The sequence below is a fragment of the Bombina bombina genome, chromosome 12, assembly GCF_027579735.1.
Source record: "Bombina bombina isolate aBomBom1 chromosome 12, aBomBom1.pri, whole genome shotgun sequence".
NCBI classification, from domain to species: Eukaryota; Metazoa; Chordata; class Amphibia; order Anura; family Bombinatoridae; genus Bombina; species Bombina bombina.
In genome coordinates, this window is record NC_069510.1 from 62,592,440 (window position 1) to 62,616,275 (window position 23,836).

General features: G+C 38.3%; 1 protein-coding gene across 3 annotated transcripts; it reads right to left on the reverse strand.

Moving 5' to 3' along the window:
* Nucleotides 1-1,093: 1,093 nt before the first annotated feature.
* TBC1D25 (TBC1 domain family member 25) lies at nucleotides 1,094-22,965 on the reverse strand. 3 transcript variants are annotated; one of them, XR_008399740.1, is made up of 7 exons: nucleotides 22,267-22,965; nucleotides 20,660-20,769; nucleotides 20,334-20,485; nucleotides 11,563-11,684; nucleotides 10,684-10,872; nucleotides 5,639-8,194; nucleotides 1,094-5,571 (listed from the first exon to the last, which is right to left on the reverse strand). XR_008399740.1 is itself a non-coding variant. In XM_053695854.1 (6 exons), the coding sequence occupies exons 1-6, from the start codon at nucleotides 22,306-22,308 to the stop codon at nucleotides 6,749-6,751; spliced, it is 2,061 nt and encodes a 686-aa protein (XP_053551829.1). In that variant the 5' UTR covers nucleotides 22,309-22,965; the 3' UTR covers nucleotides 1,094-6,748. The 3 variants fall into 3 exon arrangements, 2 of the variants coding, with proteins under 2 accessions (XP_053551829.1, XP_053551830.1); XM_053695854.1 differs by having other exon boundaries at nucleotides 1,094-8,194; XM_053695855.1 differs by lacking the exon at nucleotides 20,660-20,769 and having other exon boundaries at nucleotides 1,094-8,194; nucleotides 22,267-22,347.
* Between the last annotated feature and the right edge of the window lie 871 nt (nucleotides 22,966-23,836).

Genomic DNA, 23,836 nt, shown 5'->3' on the forward strand with positions numbered 1-23,836 from the left:
TTAAACAATATTCCTGATTATAAGAGACACCTTTATTAATTTAAACCTAGTGTCTAATGGGTTAGGAAACAGGATTTAATTGAACATGATCATCAGAATTTCTTGTTCCGGAGACAGTTTGCCACTTAGAAGATCACACGGCCCGCTAGCTAAAATAGGATGAAATCCCCAAAAATTATTCTGCGGATCAGACAGAACATATTTAAAAAAAATTAAAAAAAAGTTTCCAATTCACTAGTATTATCAAATTTGCTTCGTTCTCATGATATTCTGTGTTGAAGAGATACCTAGGTAGACATCTCAAGCACTATATGGCAGGAAATAGTGCTGTCATCTAGTACTGTTGCAAATCTGCTGCCATTTAGTGCTACAGAAATGGGCTGGTTCCTAAGCATACATCCCTGCTTTTCAACAAAAGATATGAAGAGAACAAAAAAATGATAATAGAAGTAAATAAGAAAGTGGTTTAAAATTGCATTCTCCATCTGAATCATGAAAGAAAAATGTTGGGTTTCATATCCCTTTAATACGTCCAGGATCAGACTTCAGAAGTGTACAAGTCGGGAGTTTGTCCTAACCTGCCCATCCATACCTTTTCTGAGAACAGAGTAGCAGAGGACGAAGAAAAACATTGGAGCAGTAGTCTCAAAATACTGGCCCTGGGGCCATATGCGGCCCTCAAGATAGTTTAATCTGCCCCTCCCTTGTTTATTAGGTAAACTATTAAATTGGCCCCATCAATTTTTTTAGGGTTCTAAGTGGTGTCACAAGTTGATCCTTATAGGCACTCATAAGATAAAGACATTGTCCAGTGTAGAAACCCATTATACTCTATTGAGCACTACAGCTCCTACAATATACTACTACTTGGGTAAACGTCACTTCCAGCTTCTATTATATCCAGGTCCAAAGCACTCACTCTGTTCATGTGGTCCCCATGGGAGAATAACACTTGGCCAGTGGCCCTCCCGGATACAACGAGCTTGATACCCCTGATCTAGAGAATAGCCCTGTGACTTTAGACACCAGAGGTAGCCAGAGACACAGACTGCGGTTGGGCTCCACACCACGAAAAGTAAACTGGAACATCACAGAGCTTTTTAAATAATTTATTTACAATAAAACCAAAGAAATAAAAGTAACAGTTTCCAATAATAAAAACGCTATCAGATTTTTATTGAATTTGCTGAACTCCCACAGTCAAGGTAAAGTATATTCTAAATGAGATCACATCAATCTCAGACTACAAAAAGGAGGTCAGATATTGCCCAGTAATAGAAATCAAAGAATCCCTTTAAAAAAAAAAAAAAACCACTTTGGAAATGTTTATGGACAATAAAATATTTAGTAGAGTTTTATCTAAACCGCAATGCATTTTTGTATCAGATCTAAACTATCGGTAAAACATTATGTCTCTCTCTCCTTGGTGTGTAGATATAAAGTATATTTTCTGAGTCTGGGTATATATGAAGGTTTGTACTACTTAATGTGCTAAAGAACTATTCAAGTTTATATAGAAGTATATATTTTTGTTTTTATTATTAACAGAATTTCTACATTTACTGGCCCATAAAGAGGAATATTACAATATGGTTCCTCATTTAATAAAAAAAGGAGGGTGGACAGACACTTTCTACAGTGATGCCCACTCTACTTAAAAATGGCGGAAAACATAGGCAACAGCACAGATTTACTATAACGCTACAGTCCCACTAGTTATTCATAATGATAAGATATGATGAAAATAATGGTATCTTTAGAAAGTCCATTTAATGGCGAGAAAAACGGTATATAATATGTGTGGGTACAGTAAATGAGTAAGAGGAAAATTACAGCTAAACGCAAACACTGCAGAAATGTAAAAATAGCCATTGTCATTAAGGGTAAGAAAATTGAAAAATGGTCCGGTCATTAAGGGGTTAAAGGGACACTAAACCCAAAAAAAAAATTTCGTGATTTAGATAGATCATGCAATTTTAAGCAACTTTCTAATTTACTCCTATTATCCATTTTTCTTCGTTCTCTTGCCATCTTTATTTAAAAAGCAGGAATGTGATGCATAGGAGCCGGCCCATTTTTGGTTGAGAACCTGGGTTATGCTTGCAAATTGGTGGGTAAATGTAAGCCTCAAAAAAAGCAAGCACTATCCATGGTGCTGAACCTAAAATAGGCTGGCTGCTAAGATTTACATTTCTGCTTTTAAGATAAAGGATAGCAAGAGAACAAAGAAAAAATAATAGGAGTAAATTAGAAAGTTGCTTAAAAATGTCATGCTCTGTCTGAATCATGAAAGAAAAATTTTTTGGGTTCACTGTCTGTTTGCCGACATGGGATTAAAAGGGGCCTGTCAAATCCAGGGTAGCGAGACACTAGTGGTCACTTGCTATTCATTGCATGAAACAGACATGGGTAAGGCCTACAGTATAATATGTACAGCAGATATTTATCCCATGAAGCAGAGAGGAACTCTGAGGAAAGCAGTCTTCATCAAGCAGGAACATGAACCCCCCCCCCCCAAAAAAAAAAAACCTAACAACCTCTTTCTACAAGTAGGGACTCATACTAATCCATTATTCAAGATTCAAATGTATCCTCTGCTTCATATACATCTCATGAGATTCTTTATAGACCGATGATTTTGCCAATCACATGATCTTTTTTGTCCACTTATTTTAAATAAAGTTTTATGCTTGTTTCGCTTTATTTTTATTACTATCAACACTGTGTTCAGTTTATTATGTATTAGACATTTGTAAACCCAAGTCATATAAAAACAGTGTTGCTCCTTGACCAAATTACAGGTTCATGGCCGCATTCTATTGTATTACTCCAACTCTGGTATCTAAAAAACGCTGAGGAATAAGCCATTTTCACATCTATTGCATGATATCTAGAATGCCATGTGGATTATTATTAAACAATATTTCTGATTATAAGAGACACCTTTATTAATTTAAACCTAGTGTCTAATGGGTTAGGAAACAGGATTTTTACATTGAACATGATCATCAGAATTTCTTGTTCCGGAGACAGTTTGCCACTTAGAAGATCACACGGCCCGCTAGCTAAAATAGGATGAAATCCCAAAAAATTATTCTGTGGATCAGACAGAACATATTTTAAAAAAATTAAAAAAGTTTCCAATTCACTAGTATTATCAAATTTGCTTCGCTCTCATGATATTCTGTGTTGAAGAGATACCTAGGTAGACATCTCAAGCACTATATGGCAGGAAATAGTGCTGTCATCTAGTACTGTTGCAAATCTGCTGCCATTTAGTGCTACAGAAATGGGCTGGTTCCTAAGCATACATCCCTGCTTTTCAACAAAAGATATGAAGAGAACAAAAAATGATAATAGAAGTAAATTAGAAAGTGGTTTAAAATTGCATTCTCTATCTGAATCATGAAAGAAAAATTTTGGGTTTCATATCCCTTAAATACGTTAAAGGTTCAGACTTCAGAAGTGTACACGTCGGGAGTTTGTCCTAACCTGCACATCCATACCACCTCTGAGAATGGAGTAGCAGAGGACGAAGAAAAACATTGGAGCAGTAGTCTCAAAGTACTGGCCCTGGGGCCATATGCGGCCCTCAAGATAGTTTAACCTGCCCCTCCCTTGTTTATTAGGTAAACTATTAAATTGACCCCATCAATTTTTTTAGGGTTCTAAGTGGTGTCACAAGTTGATCCTTATAGGCACTCATAAGATAAAGACATTGTCCAGTGTAGAAACCCATTATACTCTATTGAGCACTACAGCTCCTACAATATACTACTACTTGGGTAAATGTCACTTCAAGTTTCTATTATATCCAGTTCCAGAGCACTCACTCTGTTCATGTGGTCCCCATGGGAGAATAACACTTGGCCAGTGGCCCTCCCGGATACAACGAGCTTGATACCCCTGATCTAGAGAATAGCCCTGTGACTTTAGACACCAGAGGTAGCCAGAGACACAGACTGCGGTTGGGCTCCACACCACGAAAAGTAAACTGGAACATCACAGAGCTTTTTAAATAATTTATTTACAATAAAACCAAATAAATAAAAGTAACAGTTTCCAACAATAAAAACGCTATCAGATTTTTATTGAATTTGCTGAACTCCCACAGTCAAGGTAAAGTATATTCTAAATGAGATCACATCAATCTCAGACTGCAAAAAGGAGGTCAGATATTGGCCAGTAATAGAAATCAAAGAATCCCTTTAAAAAAAAAAAAAACCACTTTGGAAATGTTTATGGACAATAAAATATTTAGTAGAGTTTTATCTAAACCGCAATGCATTTTTGTATCAGATCTAAACTATAGGTAAAACATTATGTCTCTCTCTCCTTGGTGTGTAGATATAAAGTATATTTTCTGAGTCTGGGTATATATGAAGGTTTGTACTACTTAATGTGCTAAAGAACTATTCAAGTTTATATAGAAGTATATATTTTTGTTTTTATTATTAACAGAATTTCTACATTTACTGGCCCATAAAGAGGAATATTACAATATGGTTCCTCATTTAATAAAAAAAGGAGGGTGGACAGACACTTTCTACAGTGATGTCCACTCTACTTAAAAATGGCGGAAAACATAGGCAACAGCACAGACTTACTATAACGCTACAGTCCCACACTAGTTATTCATAATGACGACTTATCTCTAGCCAATCAGAGCTCTGCTCTCTTGCAATAGGCTGTGATTTACGTTCTCCAGCAGCTGTATCCACAACATAAGGTATTTGGAGGTGGGGGGGGGGGGACCCACACACGCCTCTATAAAGGCCTCATACTCAGGAATAACATTTTTATATAGTATGTTTCCACCATATGCACCAGAAAGGTATAAGGCAAACAATACATATGCCCACTGCTTAGGCTCGACAAACCCAGGAGCTACTGGCTCCTAAAATTTTACCCCTGGCTCCTAACTTTTTGGGTTATTCTTCATAAATCTATATTCAAAAAACCACTGTCTGGCTCCTAAAAGTAGGTCTGGCTCCTTAATATTCTTACTGGCTCCTAAATTTAACAGATTTGTTGACCTCTGGCTTATCAGATATATTAACAGTTATAATAACTTATACATCCAGTCTTCAGTTACGCAGTGCAAAGCAAATATAATTTGGCTGTATAACACAATGAAAACATCACAAATATTTTAAAAACTTCAGCAAACCAAAAACAATTAAATAAAAAATAAAAAAGGCACAACGGATTTACCATCAAAAATGGAATGGAAGGCTGGAGCAGCTGAATAATAAGACACAAAGGTCCTGCATGGTTTACAGCAGGGCTCGACAAACCCAGGAGCCTGGGAGCCACTGGCTCCTAGAATTTTACCCCTGGCTCCTAACTTTTTGGGTTATTCTCCATATGTCTATATACAAATCCAACTGTCTGGCTCCTAAAAAATATGCCAAATATTCTTACTGGCTCCTAATTTTAGAACATATTCGTCAAGCACTGGTTTACAGAATAGGGGATTAATTAAAGCCTGGTATTTTAAGTTTGTACTAGCGCAAATCTTTTCTTTCTATGTATGATTATATTTACTATACATATTTCTTATGATGATACCTTAAGTCAGTCTCTTATTTCACAGAAATAAGAGACTGACTTAAGGTATCATCATATATATATATACCAAAAACCCAACAATTCATAATGCCAGCCCAGGCTAAACTAAGGGCAATAGCCTATACGAAGTGACTGCTCTAAAAAGCATTTTCCCGGGAAAATTTATTTGATACGTTTATGGATCACTGCTGCCATCTAATGATTAAACCATGAATAGCACACAAACATTTGTAAACCCTAGTTGACTAACCAAATGAAACATCAAAGTGGTTTCATTTCTATCTTCCCACTGCTTGCAATCTAATTATGAGAGCCAGGATATCTAAAATGTTACTTCAAACTCCTTGTTTGGATTATATTATGTATCCATCCTATAAAAAACAAAAAAATCTGTCTGGCTCAGGTTCAAATAAAATTGACAAAACAATCCCTGGCATACCTAATATAAATCCACCGATAACAATAACCGTATAACTAATGTTTTGGTCTCAATGTAAATCATAAAACCAGCAGCGTTATATATTAAGTGTGCTTAAACCAAAAAAAATAAAAATAAAATAAAATTCAGCAGCTTAACAAGAGCCAACGTGATTGGTCAATACTGTGTGTGATGTGCATATTAACTTTATAGTACAAAAACATCTTCCTGAGCTTGGGGGCTAAGGATCTCTGGTCTATCCAGCAAACGTGGGAATTGGAATAGGCGATCTATTCTCCCGAGATGTAGAGATCACTGCTTGACCAAACAGAGCTGCCCATCTGCCAAGGCAAGGAGATTTTCTTATGCTGTTTAACCATTATGTACCAGATTCCTTAAAGGCCCAGTTTAACCCAGAAGTGCTTCTGCCCACTAGGGCTAAAAAGGCCAGATTTACTCCTTCAAGCACCATCAATCTTACATTTTAGTCAACTTGCAGTTCTTGAAAACTTTGAATTGGAAACCCAAATATTTAATTCATTGTTGACCAGAAGAGAATTAACATAGTTGAATTTTTATTTTTTTTTGTAGGGAGAACTGTTCTCTACTGGTTTCTAAAATGAAAGTTGTAGATCCCCATAAAAAGTTTGTAAATTTACCCAGTCCAACTCAAAATGTTCGTTTATAATAATTGGTCATTGTCCAGAGTGTCCACTGAATGCCTTGATCCAAAAGAAAATGTAAAAGGCAAATTAAAGGTCATGAGGATGATGGGGAATCTGCTGCCGCCTCATCTCCCTCCTCAGAGTCCCATACTTTGGATTGCAAATAGTCAGCAAACAAAGCCTTGGCACGTAGCAGAACACGTTTGAGGTTGTGTCTCCTTACGAGCCGGTTGAAGTGCATTGCAAGCTCATCATAGCCCATGTTCTGTTTCATGATGTGCTCACGATGCTCTAAGAGAATGGAAAGACAAAGGAACAGCATAAATGGATTACCACGTCCAAACTCCTGTGGAGGGGGCAAGCTGATGGGAGCTGGGGAAGGAGTGGCAGGAAGTGGGTTATCTGCTTCAGTATCCTCTTTCTCCTCTGCTTCAGAGGATGGTGGTTCTTGGTCCCCGGGCCTAGAGGATGGTGGACTTTGGGAAGTAGGAGTGTAGGAGCACAAAGAAGGTGCAGAGGCTGATTTTGTAACACTTAATGAGTCTAGAGGTTTGATGAGAGGCTCTTTTTCCCATAAGTCTTCCTCTTCATCTTCCTCCTCAGTGGGCTGCCTGACTTGGGAAGGTGCATGCATGGGTAGGTCACCTTTCTCCATACTGACTTCCTCTGCTTTAGACCCATAACTCTTAAACTCCCCAAAGCTAGCCTGCTTTAACAGGGGAAAGCTTGGAGCGGATGGTTCCTGCTGTGGCGAAGGATCTTGATTTGCAATCATTGATGCCCTGTTTTCTATATCTCCTCTTCCTTCATCTGACTCTTCTCCTTCTGGGCTCAGACCACGTTCTGGCCGCATCATGTGTCGCCTCCTTGTATTTTTCCAACTATCCCCTGGGGTACAAGGTGACCCTACTAACTCTACTTCCTTCTCAGGAGGATCTGGAGGCAGTGAGCTCCACATTACTTCAAGCATTCTTAATGCATCATCAAAAGCAAATTCCCTCTTTAGCTCCAGAAGCAGCCAGCGATAGCAAAAGAGAAGATCATCGGCTCCACGGGACACCAAGTACGCACTGAAATCAGGATCAGAGTAACGCAACAGGAGTTTGAGGTGTGAGAACTTGACAGACATGCACTCCCCATCCATTCGAAAATTTCCTTCCAGCCTCTTCATGATGCCACAAAAGCAAATAAATGCATGAGCTTCATTGTCCATTACAGCCAATATTGGGGAAGCAATATCACTCATACCCTGGCAGTAAGATACTTGTGGATGAGTAACTGCATATGTGGTGAGCAAATCATGTAGAGCTATCAGATGCGGGCTGTCTTCTGAGCCTGCATAATAGGGGTGCGCTCTGTCTGTGCGCAAAACATCCTTCAATACATTTCCCTGAATAAACTCCAAATCTTCATGAGAGCATCGCTCCCTCCACTCACTTTTCAACTGAAAATACTCCCGTGTTTTATATTTCATGTAGTTCATGCGCTCCTGCCCACTGAGACCATCTGGGTAAACATTTAGCAGGTATCGCCAGACCACCTGGAGAGAAAAGATACAACAGCATTAACCAGACACTGGAACCCCTTACACCAAGTAGTAGTAAAAACACAAGAAAGTACAGATAAAAAAAATTAAAATCCCGATCCAGAATCTTCTATTCCCCCACTATTAGCAGAATTTCAAATCTTTAATTCACTCTCTAATTTTACGATAAACACAGCAAAATCAGAAGTCCTAAATATTAATCTAGATGAACACACCCTAAACATTGTGCCCCCAGATACTACATTATTTAGGTATTGAGCTAGCAACGACAAAAGAAGAAATTTACACAGCCTACTTTGTACCTATCAAAAAGACTATCATGGCTAGGTAAAATAAATGTTCTTAAAAGAATATATTTCCCAGATTATTGTACATTCGCCAATCTCTACCGTTCCACTATCCACAAATTATATCCCAAGCATACAAAGGGCCTTCAGTGACTTTGTCTGGAACAGAAAACCACTTAGAATCAATAGAAAAACCATGCAAACCCCCAAACACCAAGGAGGCTTAGGGATACCCAATATAACCCAATACAGACATGCTATTTTCTTACAAAGAATAGTTGACTGGTACATTTACAATTTTCATAAACGCTGGGTGCAACTAGAACACCTAATTTCTGAAACACCTCATCTGGGGAGATTATGTTGGAGCATAGAGAAACCAAACAACCCAACTTAATATAACTCCCCGTTGATAGCAGAAACCCTCCATGTGTGGGAACATATTTTAAAAGTACACCCTAACATTTCGTCTAAACCCTCTCCTCTGACCTCGCTAATAGAGAACAGACAATTCACAATAAGACCTAATGTAATAACCGACCTGTCAAATACCTTTTCTCGCGATATCCCAATCCACAAACTAGTAGTTAACGAAACGATATTAACGCAATTGGACCTCATTCACAAGGGATACACATGTTTTTGTAATTGGCTCACCTACCACCGAGTACACCATTTTATTAGCCACCCCGAACAATCCAGAAACATGGTTAGACCATTAACCAACTTTAAAAACCTACGTGTTTGTTCCCCTCCACTCTCTCATACTCTCTCGATGATATACAAAATAATGATTTACAACCCACCTGGCTATATCCCCCCTTCCTAAAAAAAATGGGAAGATGACTTGTGACTAATAATTTTAGCATAACCCTTTTCCAAAATATAACCAAAACATCTATCTCACTAACCCTATTGGAAATCAGTTTTAAACTCCTACATAGATGGTTATCTTACTCCAAATAAACTACACCGCCTTTTCCAAAACACATCAAATCACTGTTGGAGATGCAGCCACAAAGGTAGCAACATGGCCAACATGTGGTGGGGTAGGGCTACACAATTCAAAACTTTTGGAGAAAGATCATAACAGAAATAGAAACAATGCCAAATATTTAACCCCCACTTAACCCCCAAAAATTAAACACAAACCTTATTTAAAATCATTCTACGTTATGACAAATAGTGCGAAATACCTATTAGCTAAAAATTGGAAAAGAGGCCCCATCCGTGTTAATGTGGACATGTCGCGTTTCAGAATTTTTAGAACTAGAAGAATACTATTACAGTAAACAAAACGCTAAATGGACACCTATGCAGAAATCATGAATACATGGGAACAGCATCTTAAAGTCAATGTAAAGTTAATGCGAATTGATAAAGTCAAACGATAGAAGTTAAATAAATGACACTTTCATTCATGAAATCGTTAGTATATACTTATCCTCAGAGACATTTAAAATGAAACGCTATAAGTTTAAGAAAGGAAGCTCCGGTCGCCATTTTCAGCAATTGATTGACAGATGACTCATCTGCAATCAACTAATTGTTTTTTCCCCGGGGGCCGTACGCTTCAAATATCTCTGAAGATAAGTATATACTAACGATTTCATAAATGAAAGTGTCATTCATTTTTTTAACTTCGTTTGACTTTATCGATTAGCCTTAAGTTTACATTCACTTTAAAAACAAAAATCACTCTCAAACAGATAAAATTTCCCTCAACGAAAATACTACCTTGTCTCATTAAACCAAATCACATGCGGCAACACCAAACGTTACTAACCCAAATAAAACTAGATATATAGCTAAATTACATCAATTACAAGGTGTGGTTGAGTTGTCTCAAATGTAACACTATTCATTTCGCTTATGAACAGATTACAAAATCACTTTCTATTACTTTCCTATACCTCTCTTTTTGCACACCTTCTTCACCGACACAACACTACTTATGCACAACATTATGATTTCCCGTTTCGCTTTCCATATTCTCTTTGTTGTCAATATCTAAAACCTAGTGACCAAACTGTAACTATTGGGGAGCTGCGCCTCCCATATTGTACTTTTTATTTACCTAAATAAAGTCAGTTGAAAAAAAAACAAAAAACCACTTATGTATAATCTCGGTGTGCCAGAAATTGTGTTGTATTTATCGAAGTAGCAATGCACAAAGAAGCAAACTCTCTTCCTCACCTTTCGCAAAGAGGGTTCCACACCACCATGGTAAATGCGAAGACGAAGTTCCTCCGGGCGGGTCAATTGCCCTTCATGGTTTAGGTAAGTGTGGAATTCAACATCATTCAGTGGAGGCTTAAATGGTTTGACATCCTCTCCATATGTCCAGCTCAAGGCCTGCTGCACCCTGGACAAAGTGCGACCAACCTAAATCAAAAAGAGACTTCAGTAAGAAAGGCCATCTGTGGTCGAAATAGGAGTTACCATCACTAGTGGAATAAAAACTCGGCCTTAGACTATTCCCCCCCCCCCTCTTAAATGTACCGCAGATACCCAGATTTTTTAGAAATTCCATTGATCAAATCCAAAACATATACTTCTCTAAAACACAATTCACATACACGTTTAGGCAAATTATGTGGCACAAACTTCCTTTTACACACAAATCAAGAAAAAAAGTCAGTTGCATGAGGGCTAGGATGAGCCACATACAGAGATGAAGTGATCTACAAATGAGGACAAGCAGAGAATCGTCATTTATTCTGAAGGTTAGGACCAAATAATCTCTGAAGGTCACGCTGTGGCGCCCAGGGGTTACATTGGAAAACCTGAGCTACATACAACTTCTCTTTCAGTAAAAGAGATTCACCAAAAAGCGATTTAGCAATGAAATACTTACTCTTGTAGTAGAACTAACCTTTCCAGTTTGGCTAGTTTATGGGAACCAGAAACAAGTAGAATTTACAGCATCTTCTGCTCCCCTGTGTGCCAATTGTATTAAATTCTGGAGCAGAATGAAAATGTGTTTGTTATGATTGGGAAATGATATCTCCTGGCACCACAGTGGGGAGTTGCTCCATATCACTTCTTGCATCAGAAACAAAAGATCAGACAAACCTGGGTTAAGATGGTCTGAGTAAATGGTAGAGCAGATGCGAGTGCTCGCTTATCCACCAGGAACAGGTCTGTACCAATGACATCCTTTGGGCTAATGATGTCCCAGTCTTCAAGCAGAGGACCTGCAGAAAAACAGGATCAGTTATTTTCCCCAACGACACTGAAAAAACAGAATTTATGCTTACCTGATAAATTTCTTTCTCCTACGGTGTGTCCGGTCCACGGCTTCATCCTTACTTGTGGGATATTCTCTTCCCCTACAGGAAATGGCAAAGAGAGCACACAGCAAGAGCTGTCCATATAGCCCCCCCCCCTCTGGCTCCGCCCCCCAGTCATTCGACCGACGGTTAGGAGAAAAAGGAGAAAACTATAAAGGTGCTGTGGTGACTAGTGTAAAGAAAAAGAAAAATTTTAAACCTGACTAAAAGCCAGGGCGGGCTGTGGACCGGACACACCGTAGGAGAAAGAAATTTATCAGGTAAGCATAAATTCTGTTTTCTCCTACATTGGTGTGTCCGGTCCACGGCTTCATCCTTACTTGTGGGAACCAATACCAAAGCTTTAGGACACGGATGAAGGGAGGGAAACAGCCAGGTAACCTAAAAGGAAGGCACCACTGCTTGCAAAACCTCTCCCCCAAAAACAGCCTCCGAAGAAGCATAAGTATCGAATTTGTAAAATTTTGCAAAAGTATGCAGAGAATACCAAGTCGCTGCCTTACAGATCTGTTCAACAGAAGCCTCATTCTTGAAAGCCCATGTGGAAGCCACAGCTCTAGTAGAGTGAGCTGTAATTTGTTCAGGAGGCTGCCGGCCGGCAGTCTCATAGGCCAAAAGGATTATGCTTTTCAGCCAAAAGGAAAGAGAGGTAGCAGTAGCTTTCTGACCTCTCCTCTTACCAGAATAGACGACAAACAAAGAAGATGTCTGTCTGAAATCCTTCGTTGCTTCAAAATAGAATTTCAAAGTACTAAATTATGTACCAAACGTTCCTTCTTCGAAACTGGTCTTGATAGAAGAAATAAAACTACAACTAACACCACATACTCTCTACCATCCCTGTGGAGATGCTACTTGTTCAGAGCGGCAAAGAGAATGACTGAGAGGCGGAGCCAGAGGGGGGGCTATATGGACAGCTCTTGCTGTGTGCTCTCTTTGCCATTTCCTGTAGGGGAAGAGAATATCCCACAAGTAAGGATGAAGCCGTGGACCGGACACACCAATGTAGGAGAAATGGATAGTAATGCTAGTCTAGTCCAGTTAGTTTCCCAAACAAATGTTACATAAGGGTGGCATTTCTGAGAAACTGGCTTCTAAACTGACATTACATCCCCTGGAGATGAAAGAGCAGTAGTAATCACAAATCCTCTCAACCAAATTTGTGGGTAAGAATTTTAAAATTAAACTATGACGACTCAGGCAGTGTAAAAAAAAAAAACACACAATTCACTTTTATTGAATGTACATATTTCTCTTGGTATCTCTTGTTAAAACGTAGCTTCTTTTCAATGAGAGCATTATGGTGTAGGCTCTGGAGCGTGCAAACAATCCGGTAATACTGTGACATTCTGCAACTTCACACTGGACATCACCATCTTGGAATTGAAGTATTCTTGTACCATGTGACAGACGTGGAGCACATTCACAGATCAGTGATATGGTTGTCTTCTTGACGGACTTGTATCATGCAGTTTAGCTTGCAGAATACAAAGAGGGAGCTGCACATTTTAGCAGTGGCTGCATTTCTCTATATTATTCATGAGACCATTTTTATATTTATCATGTAACTTTTAAATTGTAAAAAAAATAATAATTAAAAATGTTACTTCTTTATATTGTGCAAGCTAATCCAAAGTACCCTGCTTCTGTCACAGAATGCAACAATACGGGTGTGCCAAGACAGAATGCAACAATACGTGGGTGCCAAGACAGAATGCAACAATACGTGGGTGCCAAGACAGAATACAACAATACGTGGGTGCCAAGACAGAATACAACAATACGTGGGTGCCAAGACAGAATGCAAAAATACGTGGGTGCAGAACACTCCACACAGCAATTAGCCCCACACTCTAATGAACTATTTATAACTGTCCCTAATTGGAAAACTTATTGTGTCAATATTTAACCTTTTAAAGCCGTTATGACGTTCTATTCCGTCATAATTAGATTGGGCTTTAAAGCCGTTATGACGGAATAGAACGTCATAACTAACGGCAGTCCTGAAGCCTTCTGTGCAGTCAGGAGTTGATCGTGGTCTTAAGGGCGTTCCTAGGGTTGTAGGGACGCCCCCCAGACGCGATCCAATAATTGAAATCTCGCGATCGTGGTTTCAATTTGTCTACATCGGAACAGTTGTTCCGATGTAGGCACTTTAGCCCAGACTCGAAAGGGTTAAACATCTAATGAAACTTTAAAAAATACATCCACTTGTTATACTCAGACTAATCTTTTCTGTGAATGCATCATTCTATCTAACATTTGTTTAGCGCTTAATGTCCCTTTACAGCGAGCTACAGTTTCAAAAGCATGATGATGAGTAGTAACCATATGTCTGTAGTTGAACTTAATATTCTATTTCTGCTGCCCTATGCATAGGCCGAGGTGGCAAAGGCCAAAATATGATACTGATGAGCAATATATTTCCCACCAAAAGAAGGTAGTGACAGGTTTTACTCAATGGTCTACAAATGTTCATCCCATTACCTCTCAGCAGAACATGTGTAGCATACATAGGGCTAGATTTATCCTTGCCCCTGTCCAACCGGCATTGACTCTGGTAGGCAGCAATTAGCTGCTGCATTTATCATTGCACACGTGTGCAACCATGCCCCCTGCCCACGCATAGCCAATCACCCGCAGTCAGGGGATGTCAATCTCCCCAGTCGGAAAAAGTCCAGGGAGATTAATATCCTCCACCATAACAGGTGGAGAATAGAATTGAGAAGCAGTGGTCTGATAACCACTGCTTCTTAAATCTCAACTGCAGGCTTGCTTGTGTGAACCTGCAGCCGATGGGGCTGAGACCCCAAGATAAAGCTTGGCAATAGAAGGCAGGCACATGGGCCCAAGAAGAGCAAGCTGCAACAACGTACCTACAGGTACTGCCACTTTGAATGTCAAGAAAATAAAAAAAAAAAAAAGAATAATCCTGTTTTCTTTCACATTCCAACACAAAGGGGTTTAAAGGGACACTGAACACCAAAAAAATGATTTTGCGATTCAGAGAGAGCATGCAATTTTAAGCAACTTTCTCATTTTTCTTCATTCTCTTGCTATCTTTATTTGAAAAAAAGACGACATCTAAGCTAAGGAGCCAGCCAATTGTTGGTTAAGGACCCTGGACAGCACTTGTTTATTGGTGGGTGAATGTATCCACCAATCAGCAAAAACAACCCAGGTTGTTCACTAAAAATGGGCCGGCATCTAAACTTACATTTTTGCTTTTTTAAATTATTTATTTATTTATAAAATATTTTACCAGGAAAGATGCATTGAGATTTCTCTCGTTTTCAAGTATGTCCTGGGCACACAAATAAAGATTCCAAGAGAATGAAGAAAATTTGATAACAGGAGTAAATAAGAAAGTTGCATGCTCTATCTGAATCACGAAAGAAAAAAAATAGGTTCAGTGTCCCTTTAACCCCTTAATGACCGAGGACGTGCAGGGTACGTCCTCAAAAAAAGACAGTTAACGCCTGAGGACGTATCCTGCACGTCCTCGGTCTGGCAAAGTGGTGGAAGCGATCCTGATCGCTTCCAGACGCTTTCCGGTTATTGCAGTGATGCCTCTATATCGAGGCATCCTGCTATAACATCCATTGGCCATCCGATGCAGAGAGCCACTCTGTGGCCCTCTCTGCACCGGACATCGATGGATGGTATTGTTGGTGGGTGGGAGCCGGTCTGGGAGGCGGGTAGCGGCCATCGATGGGCGGGGGCACGGGGAGGAAGCGGGTGGGAACTGCTACACTACAGAAAATGTATTAAGTATAAAAAAAATTAAAAAAAAAAAAATATATAAAATCAGGGTGTGTTTGGTTTGTCGGGGGGGGGGGGACTACCCTACAGGAAAAAAAAAAAATGCTAAAAAACACAAAAAGATACCTTTTATTTTAGTATTGGCAGACTTTGTCAGTACTTAAGATGGCGGGGACAAGGAAGGAAGGAAGGAAGGAAGGGAGCTGTTTGGGAGGGATCAGGAGGTGTGATGTGTCAGGTGGGAGGCTGATCTCTACACTAAAGCTAAAATTAACCCTGCAAGCTACCTAATTAACCCCTTAAATGCTAGCCATAATACACGTGTGATGCTCAGCGGCATTTAGCGGCCTTCTAATTACCAAAATGCAACGCCAAAGCCAAATATGTCTGCTATTTCTGAACAAAGGGGATCCCAGAGAAGCATTTACAACCATTTGTGCCATAATTGCACAAGCTGTTTGTAAATAATTTCAGTGAGAAACCTAAAGTTTATGAAAAAGTGAACAATTTTTTTTATTTGATCGCTTTTGGAGGTGAAATGGTGGCATGAAATATACCAAAATGGGCCTAGACCAATACTTTGGAATGTCTACTACACTAAACTAAAGCTAAAATTAACCCTACAAACTCACCTAAATAATGTTACATAATTCTGCACTATGTGCAGAATTATATAACATTATTTTTAAGGTTTACTGTCCCTTTAACCCCTTAACTGCTAGCCATAATACACATGTGATGCTCAGCGGCATTTAGCGGCCTTCTAATTACCAAAAAGCAACGCCAAAGCCAAATAAGTCTGCTATTTCTGAAGAAAGGGAATCCCAGAGAAGCTTTTACAACCATTTGTGCCATGATTGCACAAGTTGTTTGTGAATAATTTCAGTGAGAAACTTAAAGTTTGTGAAAAAATTTGTGAAAAAAATTTGTGAAAAAGTGAACGATTTTTTTTTATTTGATTGCCTTTGGCGGTGAAATGGTGGCATGAAATATACCAAAATGGGCCTAGATGAATACTTTGGGATGTCTTCTAAAAAAAAAAAAAAAAAAAAAAAAATATACATGTCAAGGGATATTCAGGTATTCCTGACAGATATCAGGGTTCCAATGTAACTAGCGCTAATTTTGAAAAAAAGTGGTTTGGAAATAGCAAAGTGCTACTTGTACTTATTGCCCTATAACTTGCAAAAAAAGCAAAGAACATGTAAACATTGGGTATTTCTAAACTCAGGACAAAAATTAGAAACTATTTAGCATGGGTGTTTTTGGTGGTTGTAGATGAGTAACAGATTTTGGGGGTCAAAATTAGTAAAAGTTATTTTTTCCATTTTTTCCTCATATTTTATAATAAGTTAGAAGATATGATGAAAATAATGGTATCTTTAGAAAGTCCATTTAATAGCGAGAAAAACGGTATATAATATGTGTGGGTACAGTAAATGAGTAAGAGGTAAATTACAGCTAAACACAAACGCTGCAAAAATGTAAAAATAGCCTTGGTCCCAAACGGACAGAAAATGGAAAAGTGCTGTGGTCATTAAGGGGTTAAACCCGACCTGAATTCATAAGGGATTTGTCAGGGAAAAGAGTCTAAGATTTAAAATGAGGCAACAATTGGAACTTTCTAACTAAGCAATTTGTAAAATGTGGCAGTGGATGATGGGTCCTTGGCTTGCATTCCCTATTTTGTGAGCTGAAAGGCATCTAGAAAGTCTGGGAACTGGAACAACCTTCTTTGTCTCCTAATAAAGGGCAAAAATGAAGACTAGTGTATATTTAAAGAAACAGTAAAACAAATCTGTCTTTTATGTAAAACTTACATATACCACAATCTATAGATGCCGAAGAGCAATTTCTTTAAAAAGGGACACTAAACCCACATTTTTTTCTTCATGATTCAGATAGAGCATACTGTTTTAAGCAACTTTCTAATTTACTCCTATTATTTTTTCTTTGTACACTTGCTATTTTTATTTGAAAAAGAAGGCATCTAAGCTAAGGAGCCAGCCAATTTTTGGTTCAGACCCTGGACAGCACTTGTTTATTGGTGCTGTCCAATCAGCAAGGACAACCGAGGTTGTGAACCAAAAATGGGCTGGCTTTTAAACTTACATTTATTGCTTTTCAAATAAAGATAGCAAGAGAATGAATAAAATTAATAAGAGTAAATTAGAAAGTTGTTTAAAATTGCCTGCTCTGTCTGAATCATGAAAGAAAAAATTTGGGTTCAGTGTCCCTTTAACCTAAGAATTTAGCAAATAGCCTAAATCAGGTATGTAATTGCTTAAAGGAACAGTCTAGTCAAAATTAAACTTTCATGATTCAGAAAGAGCATGCAATTTTAAGCAACTTTCTAATTTACTTCAATTTTTCTTCTCTCTCTTGCTACCTTGATTTGAAAAAAGCAAGAATGTAAGCATACGAGCCGGACCATTTTTGGTTCAGCACCTGGGTAGCACTTTATGAATGGTGTCTAAATGCATACACCAATCAGAAAGCACCACCCAGGTGCTGAACCAAAAATGGGGCGGCTCTTAATCTTAAATTCAAATAAAGATACCAAGAGAACAAAGAAAAATTGATAATAGGAGTAAATTAGAAAATGTGTTTAAAATTGCATGCGCTATCTGAATTATGAAAGTTTAATTTTGACTAGACTATCCCTTTAAAGTAGCGGGCTCATATAAAACTACCCCTGATAAAGCACAATTAAAAGACAGTAAAGTCAAAATTAAAACTTAAAGTGATGGTAAATTTTTAACGATTGTTTCATCAAGTATTATTCTACTATTAATTCTAAGCTAAATCGCCAACTTTTTTTTGTAAAGCTCTTATACCTTTATAAAATAATAATGTATTTTACCTACAGAGCATTACCGCTCCTGGCTCCGCCCCGCCATTACTTCTGTATATTTTATTCTTCCCTGTGAGCGAGCTGAGCCACCCCTTTCTACGTAAAAGCATAGGTATGTAAATCTTGTTTGTTCATTCTGCGCATGCGTCTAATTTTGTATACATTTTGATCATTGCAAGCGCAGCTGTTATCAGAGACAGCTTACAGATAAACACTTGCCGTATACAATATTGCAAGAGACGATACAATGTTTCGGATAGCATTGAATAAAGTTTGGGCATGCGCACAAATAGAAGATTTGGCCCTCTAAACAAGCAATAGAAGATGTAGGGCATGCGCATAAGTATTGAAGGGCGTATTTTCTTGGAGTGTCGCCGACTGACCTGGTCTGACATTGGTTAAAAATAAAAACACGTCATCAGGTGAAATCAATGGCGGCTGATGTACGGGAGGAGGATGGGATTGAAAATTTTAACATTATAATCACAAGTATTATAGTATATAGAGCGAATTAGATAAATCAATTAAATAAAGTGACATTGTTTACTTTCTATACAAGCGTTATTTGTAATACGGCTGAGTTTACCATCTCTATAAAAAAGGGGCATGAACCCCAATTTTTTTTTATATGCAGATTTTTAAACTACTTTACAATTTATTTCTATTATCTAATTGGTTTCATTCTCTTAGTATCTTTTGTAGAAAATCATACCTAGGTAGGCTTAGAATCAGCAAACCACTACTGGAAGCTAGCTGCCGATTGGTGGCTGAAGATATATGACTCCTGTCATTGGCTAACCAAATGTGTTCAGCTGGTTCCTATTAGTGCAAGGCTTCTCCTTCAACAAAGAATATCAAGAGATTGAAGCAAATTTGATAATAGAAGAAAAATTTGGGCGTCATGTTCCTTTAAAGGGACAGTCAACAGCAGAATGTTTGTTGTTTTAAAAGATAGATAATCCCTTAACTACCCATTCCCCAGTTTTGCATAACCAACACCGGTATATTCATATACTTTTTAGCTCTACAATTACCTTGTATCTAAGCCTCTGCAGACTGCTCCCTTATTTCAGTTTTTCTGACAGACTTGCATTTTAGCCAGTGTTCACTCCTCGGTAAATTCACAAGCATGAGCTCAATGTTATGTATACGAAACACATGAACTAATGCCCTCTAGTGGTGAAAAACTGTCAAAATGTATTTAGATTAGAGGCGGCCTTCAAGGTCTAAGAAATTAGCATATGAAACTCCTAGGTTTAGCTTTCAACTAAGAATACCAAGAGAACAAATTAAAATTGGTGATCAAAGTAAATTGGCAAGTTGTTTAAAATGACATGCCCTATTTGAATCATGACATTTTTTTTTGGACTTGACTGTTCCTTTAAATAGATTAGACAGGGAATCTAATTTTAAAGAACATTCCAATTTACTTTGGTTATGAATTTTGCTAAATGTTCTCAATCTCCTTATCTACAATAATCCTAGGTGTTCTCAGGAGCATGCAAGTGCATTTAAAAAGGGACAGAAAACCCATATTTATTCTTTCATGATTCAGATAGATTGTACAATTTTAAAACAAATTTCCAATTTACTTCTATTATCTAATTTGCTATAATATTTGGGTATCCTTTGCTCAAAAGCATAGCGTACCTAGGTAGGCTCAACACCTGGGTGCCATTTGCTAATTGGTGGCTGCACATATACTTCTAAACATGCCCACTTATATACACATAGGTAAATCTGGTGACCAATCATCTCAAGTTTCAATAAAATTATCTCCAAATAGATGGCTACACATCCCATAATATCACTTTGTCTTATGACAAACCATTATGTTTCCCATATCTGTGCAGTTTGTAGCAACAATACACTGAAAAATAGTATTATTATTTATTTGTAGATACCAATTTATCTGAAAGCCCCTCTCCCAAACTCACTGTCCTCAGAAGGTTTGATATCCAGTTTCAGCTGCAGATAAGGCTTTGACGCATTTGCAAAAGCAGTGCCCAGGTCCCATTCAGACATTAGAGACAGGTAGATCTCGTGACCCTGTTTATCATGGCCCATGTAACTTATCCCAAAATTCTTCCTGCAGAAATAAAATAATTTGTAGCATAAGAAAATATAAATATAGCTCTATTTCATCAATGCTATTAGCTCTCATTGTGTAAGACATAGCGAAGATCTGGTGCATAGAAAGCGGAAAGAAGATTGGACAACATGGGTTATAGACGGTCACAAACAGAATAAATAGATGCCTCACCCATTGAGATCAAAGGCCCGGATTAAGATGTGCTGCAGAACATCTAGAGATGTGATCTGAGGATCCACAGCAAAAGAGCGAGATTCAGGTTGCAAGATACCCTCATACTTCTAGGATGACAAGGAAAATTACAGGGTAGTGTGATGGTTAAACCTTAGTCATCTTAAAGGGACATTAAACAGTTTGAGATGGTAATATAAAATGATAAATTGTATATATAAAACAACTCTGCAATATACTTTCATTATTTATTTTGTCCTCTTTGCCTGTAATTCCATTCTGAAATTGAGAGCTTTTCAGTTCCTGTTAGAAATGGAAGTGCAGAACACTGTTAAATCCAGCACAACCATTGGCTGCACACTCTAGTGACCTATTTATAACGGTCCCTAATTGGCCACAGCAGAGAAGGTAACCTAAGTTACAACATGGCAGCTCCCAGTGTTTTATAGACACTAAAACTTTACACTTATTTTGTCACTTTTTAAACAACTAATGAAACTTTAAAAAATACATCTACATGTTAGTCATGGACTAATCTTTTCTTTGAATGCATCATTCTATCTAGCATGTATTTAGTGTTTAATGTCCCTTTAAAGTCTTACCTTAGATTAAACTGCAAATAGCGCTCTTTCTATATCATGGAGCAGGAACAGTAAAAAAAGTTATTTTAAAATAGTGTTTTTGGCCAGTTTGAAATAGCTGCCAAGCTCAGTTCACTGATGCCATAATGATCTGGGCTGCATATGGTGTCCAATCACAAAAAGTTCACTAGTTGAATTCAACAGAATGTCAATGCTATTCAGTAGAGTGCCTAGATGCAGCCCAGATGGTGATGTAATTAGTGGGTGGAGCTTGGCAGCATTTTCAAACAGGCATGAAACACTATTCATTTTAAAATAACTTTTTTACTGTTCCTGCTGCAGGATATAAAAAGGGGTGCAGGAGGACACTTGCAGTTTAATCTAAGGTAAGACTTTAAGATGACTAAGGTGTAGACTGTCCCTTTAAAATACTTTAAAAAAAGGACAAAACAGCAATAGGGGCAGCAAAAACAACAGTGTCAGTAGAAAACAGTAATCTGGGTCATAATATGGCAGTGTCAGAGTTAAGAAGAGGCATTGTTGACAGCACAGAGGAGTAGACAGTAGGATAAGATATGGAGAGGACAAAGGACCTGGTAAGAAGAAGATGGCACAGATAGGAAAATATAGTTAGGAGAAAATAGCAGAAGAGGGTAAGATGACGACATGAACAGCAGTCTAGGTAAGAGGGGGCAGCCCTTTGCAAGACGGTAATAATGACAAATGAATGGCAAAGTTGGCAACTTTTACGACAAGAGGATGACAGAGCTGAAAGAAGTCAATTACACTTAGTGACTAGAGTAACCCAGTAAACAGGGAGAGTGACAGCACAATACTCAGTCACTGCATGTGTCACGTCTTGTATATCCCTGTGCTTGTTATGACACTGTGTACGTGTCACTATGGGTGTTTTTATGTCAGTGTATGTGTCACTCTAGGTATTGCTATGACAATGTTTATATAGTATCCGAGGCAGCCCCCGGGCCGTGTAATTACAACGCTCAGGTAATTCTATCTCAAACTCACCCGAACGCGGACTCTCACCACCTCCCTTTCTTCCTCCTCCATCCCGGTCCCTTTCCCAAACTTCCGGTTCTTACTTCTCGCATCCGGGAGTGACGTCAGCCAGCTAAGTCATCCACTCTGCAAGACGCCTCGACGCAAGAAGGCACCGCCCCAAGTAAACGTCAAAAGTGCTATATAGAACGTGACCTAAGAGAGGCAGTATTCGCTATTACCTCAAGGTGGCAGCACCTCATAAAAGTAATTTAGCTAAATAATTATTCGTTCCTTGTACTTTGTTTCATCCAATTTAGCCCTAGTGTCCGTGGGAGGGAACTATCATAGAGTTCAATAACAATCCAGGTGCGGTTATTATGTTTTGCACCTTTACTTTACCCCATTTTGTTTCTTCACTTTGAATTCAGCCGTCACCTTTTGAAATTTCTTTTAATTACAGTTTATTTACTTACTGTCCCCTAAAACATGCAAAACAAATTACTATGTTTTAATAGTGCGGTTTCTGTGTTGACTGTTCTCTAATAAATTCCTATTTTAAAATCATCAATGGCTAAGTTTACATATGAGTTGAGGATCTGATGCCACTTGCAGTTGTTTGAATGAGAGTGCATGAGGCGTATTTGTGTATGTACCTGTGCGTGCACAGTAAAATCTATGACTAGATCAATCATTTTTACATGAAGAATTGTTTGCTAAAATATGTTCAAATGCTTTATTAATCCCTTAAAGGGACACTTAAAGTTATTTTTTTCTTTTATGATTCAGATAGAGCATGCAATTTTAAGAAACTTTCTAATTTACTCCTATTATCATTTTTTTCTTCGTTCTCGTGGTATCTTTATTTGAAAAAGCAGAAATGAAAGCTTAGGAGCTTTCTATCAGAATCTGCTCCTTTGTCGGAATCTGCTACCTCTGACTGCGCATGCTCTGTATGACGTAATCGCACTTCACATATGTTAAATAGGACTGTGTGGAATGCGATTATGTAAATCAGCCGCATGCGCATTTAGAGGTAGCAGATTCTGACAAGGAAGTTGTATCGAATTTTGCTGCAACTATGAGATGCGCGATGCGCTGTTGAAATTGAATACTGTCAAATACAATACTGACAAATTAAAAGTGCATATAAAAAAAAAATATATATATATATATATATATATACACAGGACAATCACTTCTCACGGTAATGAAAAATGCCACAATGTGCTTTCATTGTCGTATTTTTCATCACCGTGACATGTCATTGAACTGTGTCCTGTGTGTATATATATATATATATATATAATTTGTTTGACAGTATTCAATTTTAACAGCGCATACGCACATATCATAGCGGCAGCAAGATCCGACACAACTCCCTTTTCAGCATCTGCTACCTCTGAGTGCGCATGCAGCTGATTTACATAATCACATTCCACACATTCCTATTTAACATATGCTGAGTGCAATTATGTAATAGAGAGCATGCACAGTCAGAGGGAGCAGATTCTGACAAAGGAGCAGAATCTGACATAACACCGGCCCATTTTTGGTTCAGAACCCTGGATAGCGCTTGTTGATTGGTGGCTACATTTAG

Excerpts from the sequence above, each read along its gene's own strand:
- TBC1D25 (XM_053695854.1), bottom strand. The coding sequence starts at position 22,308 with ATGGAGGAGGAAGAAAGGGAGGTGGTGAGAGTCCGCGTTCGG. Across the intron at positions 20,770-22,266 it reads TGGTGAGAGTCCGCGTTCGG|AAGTATGAGGGTATCTTGCA; the intron begins GTGAGTTTGAGA and ends TTGTCATCCTAG. Across the intron at positions 11,685-20,333 it reads TATCAAACCTTCTGAGGACA|GTCCTCTGCTTGAAGACTGG; the intron begins GTGAGTTTGGGA and ends GTTTTTCTGCAG.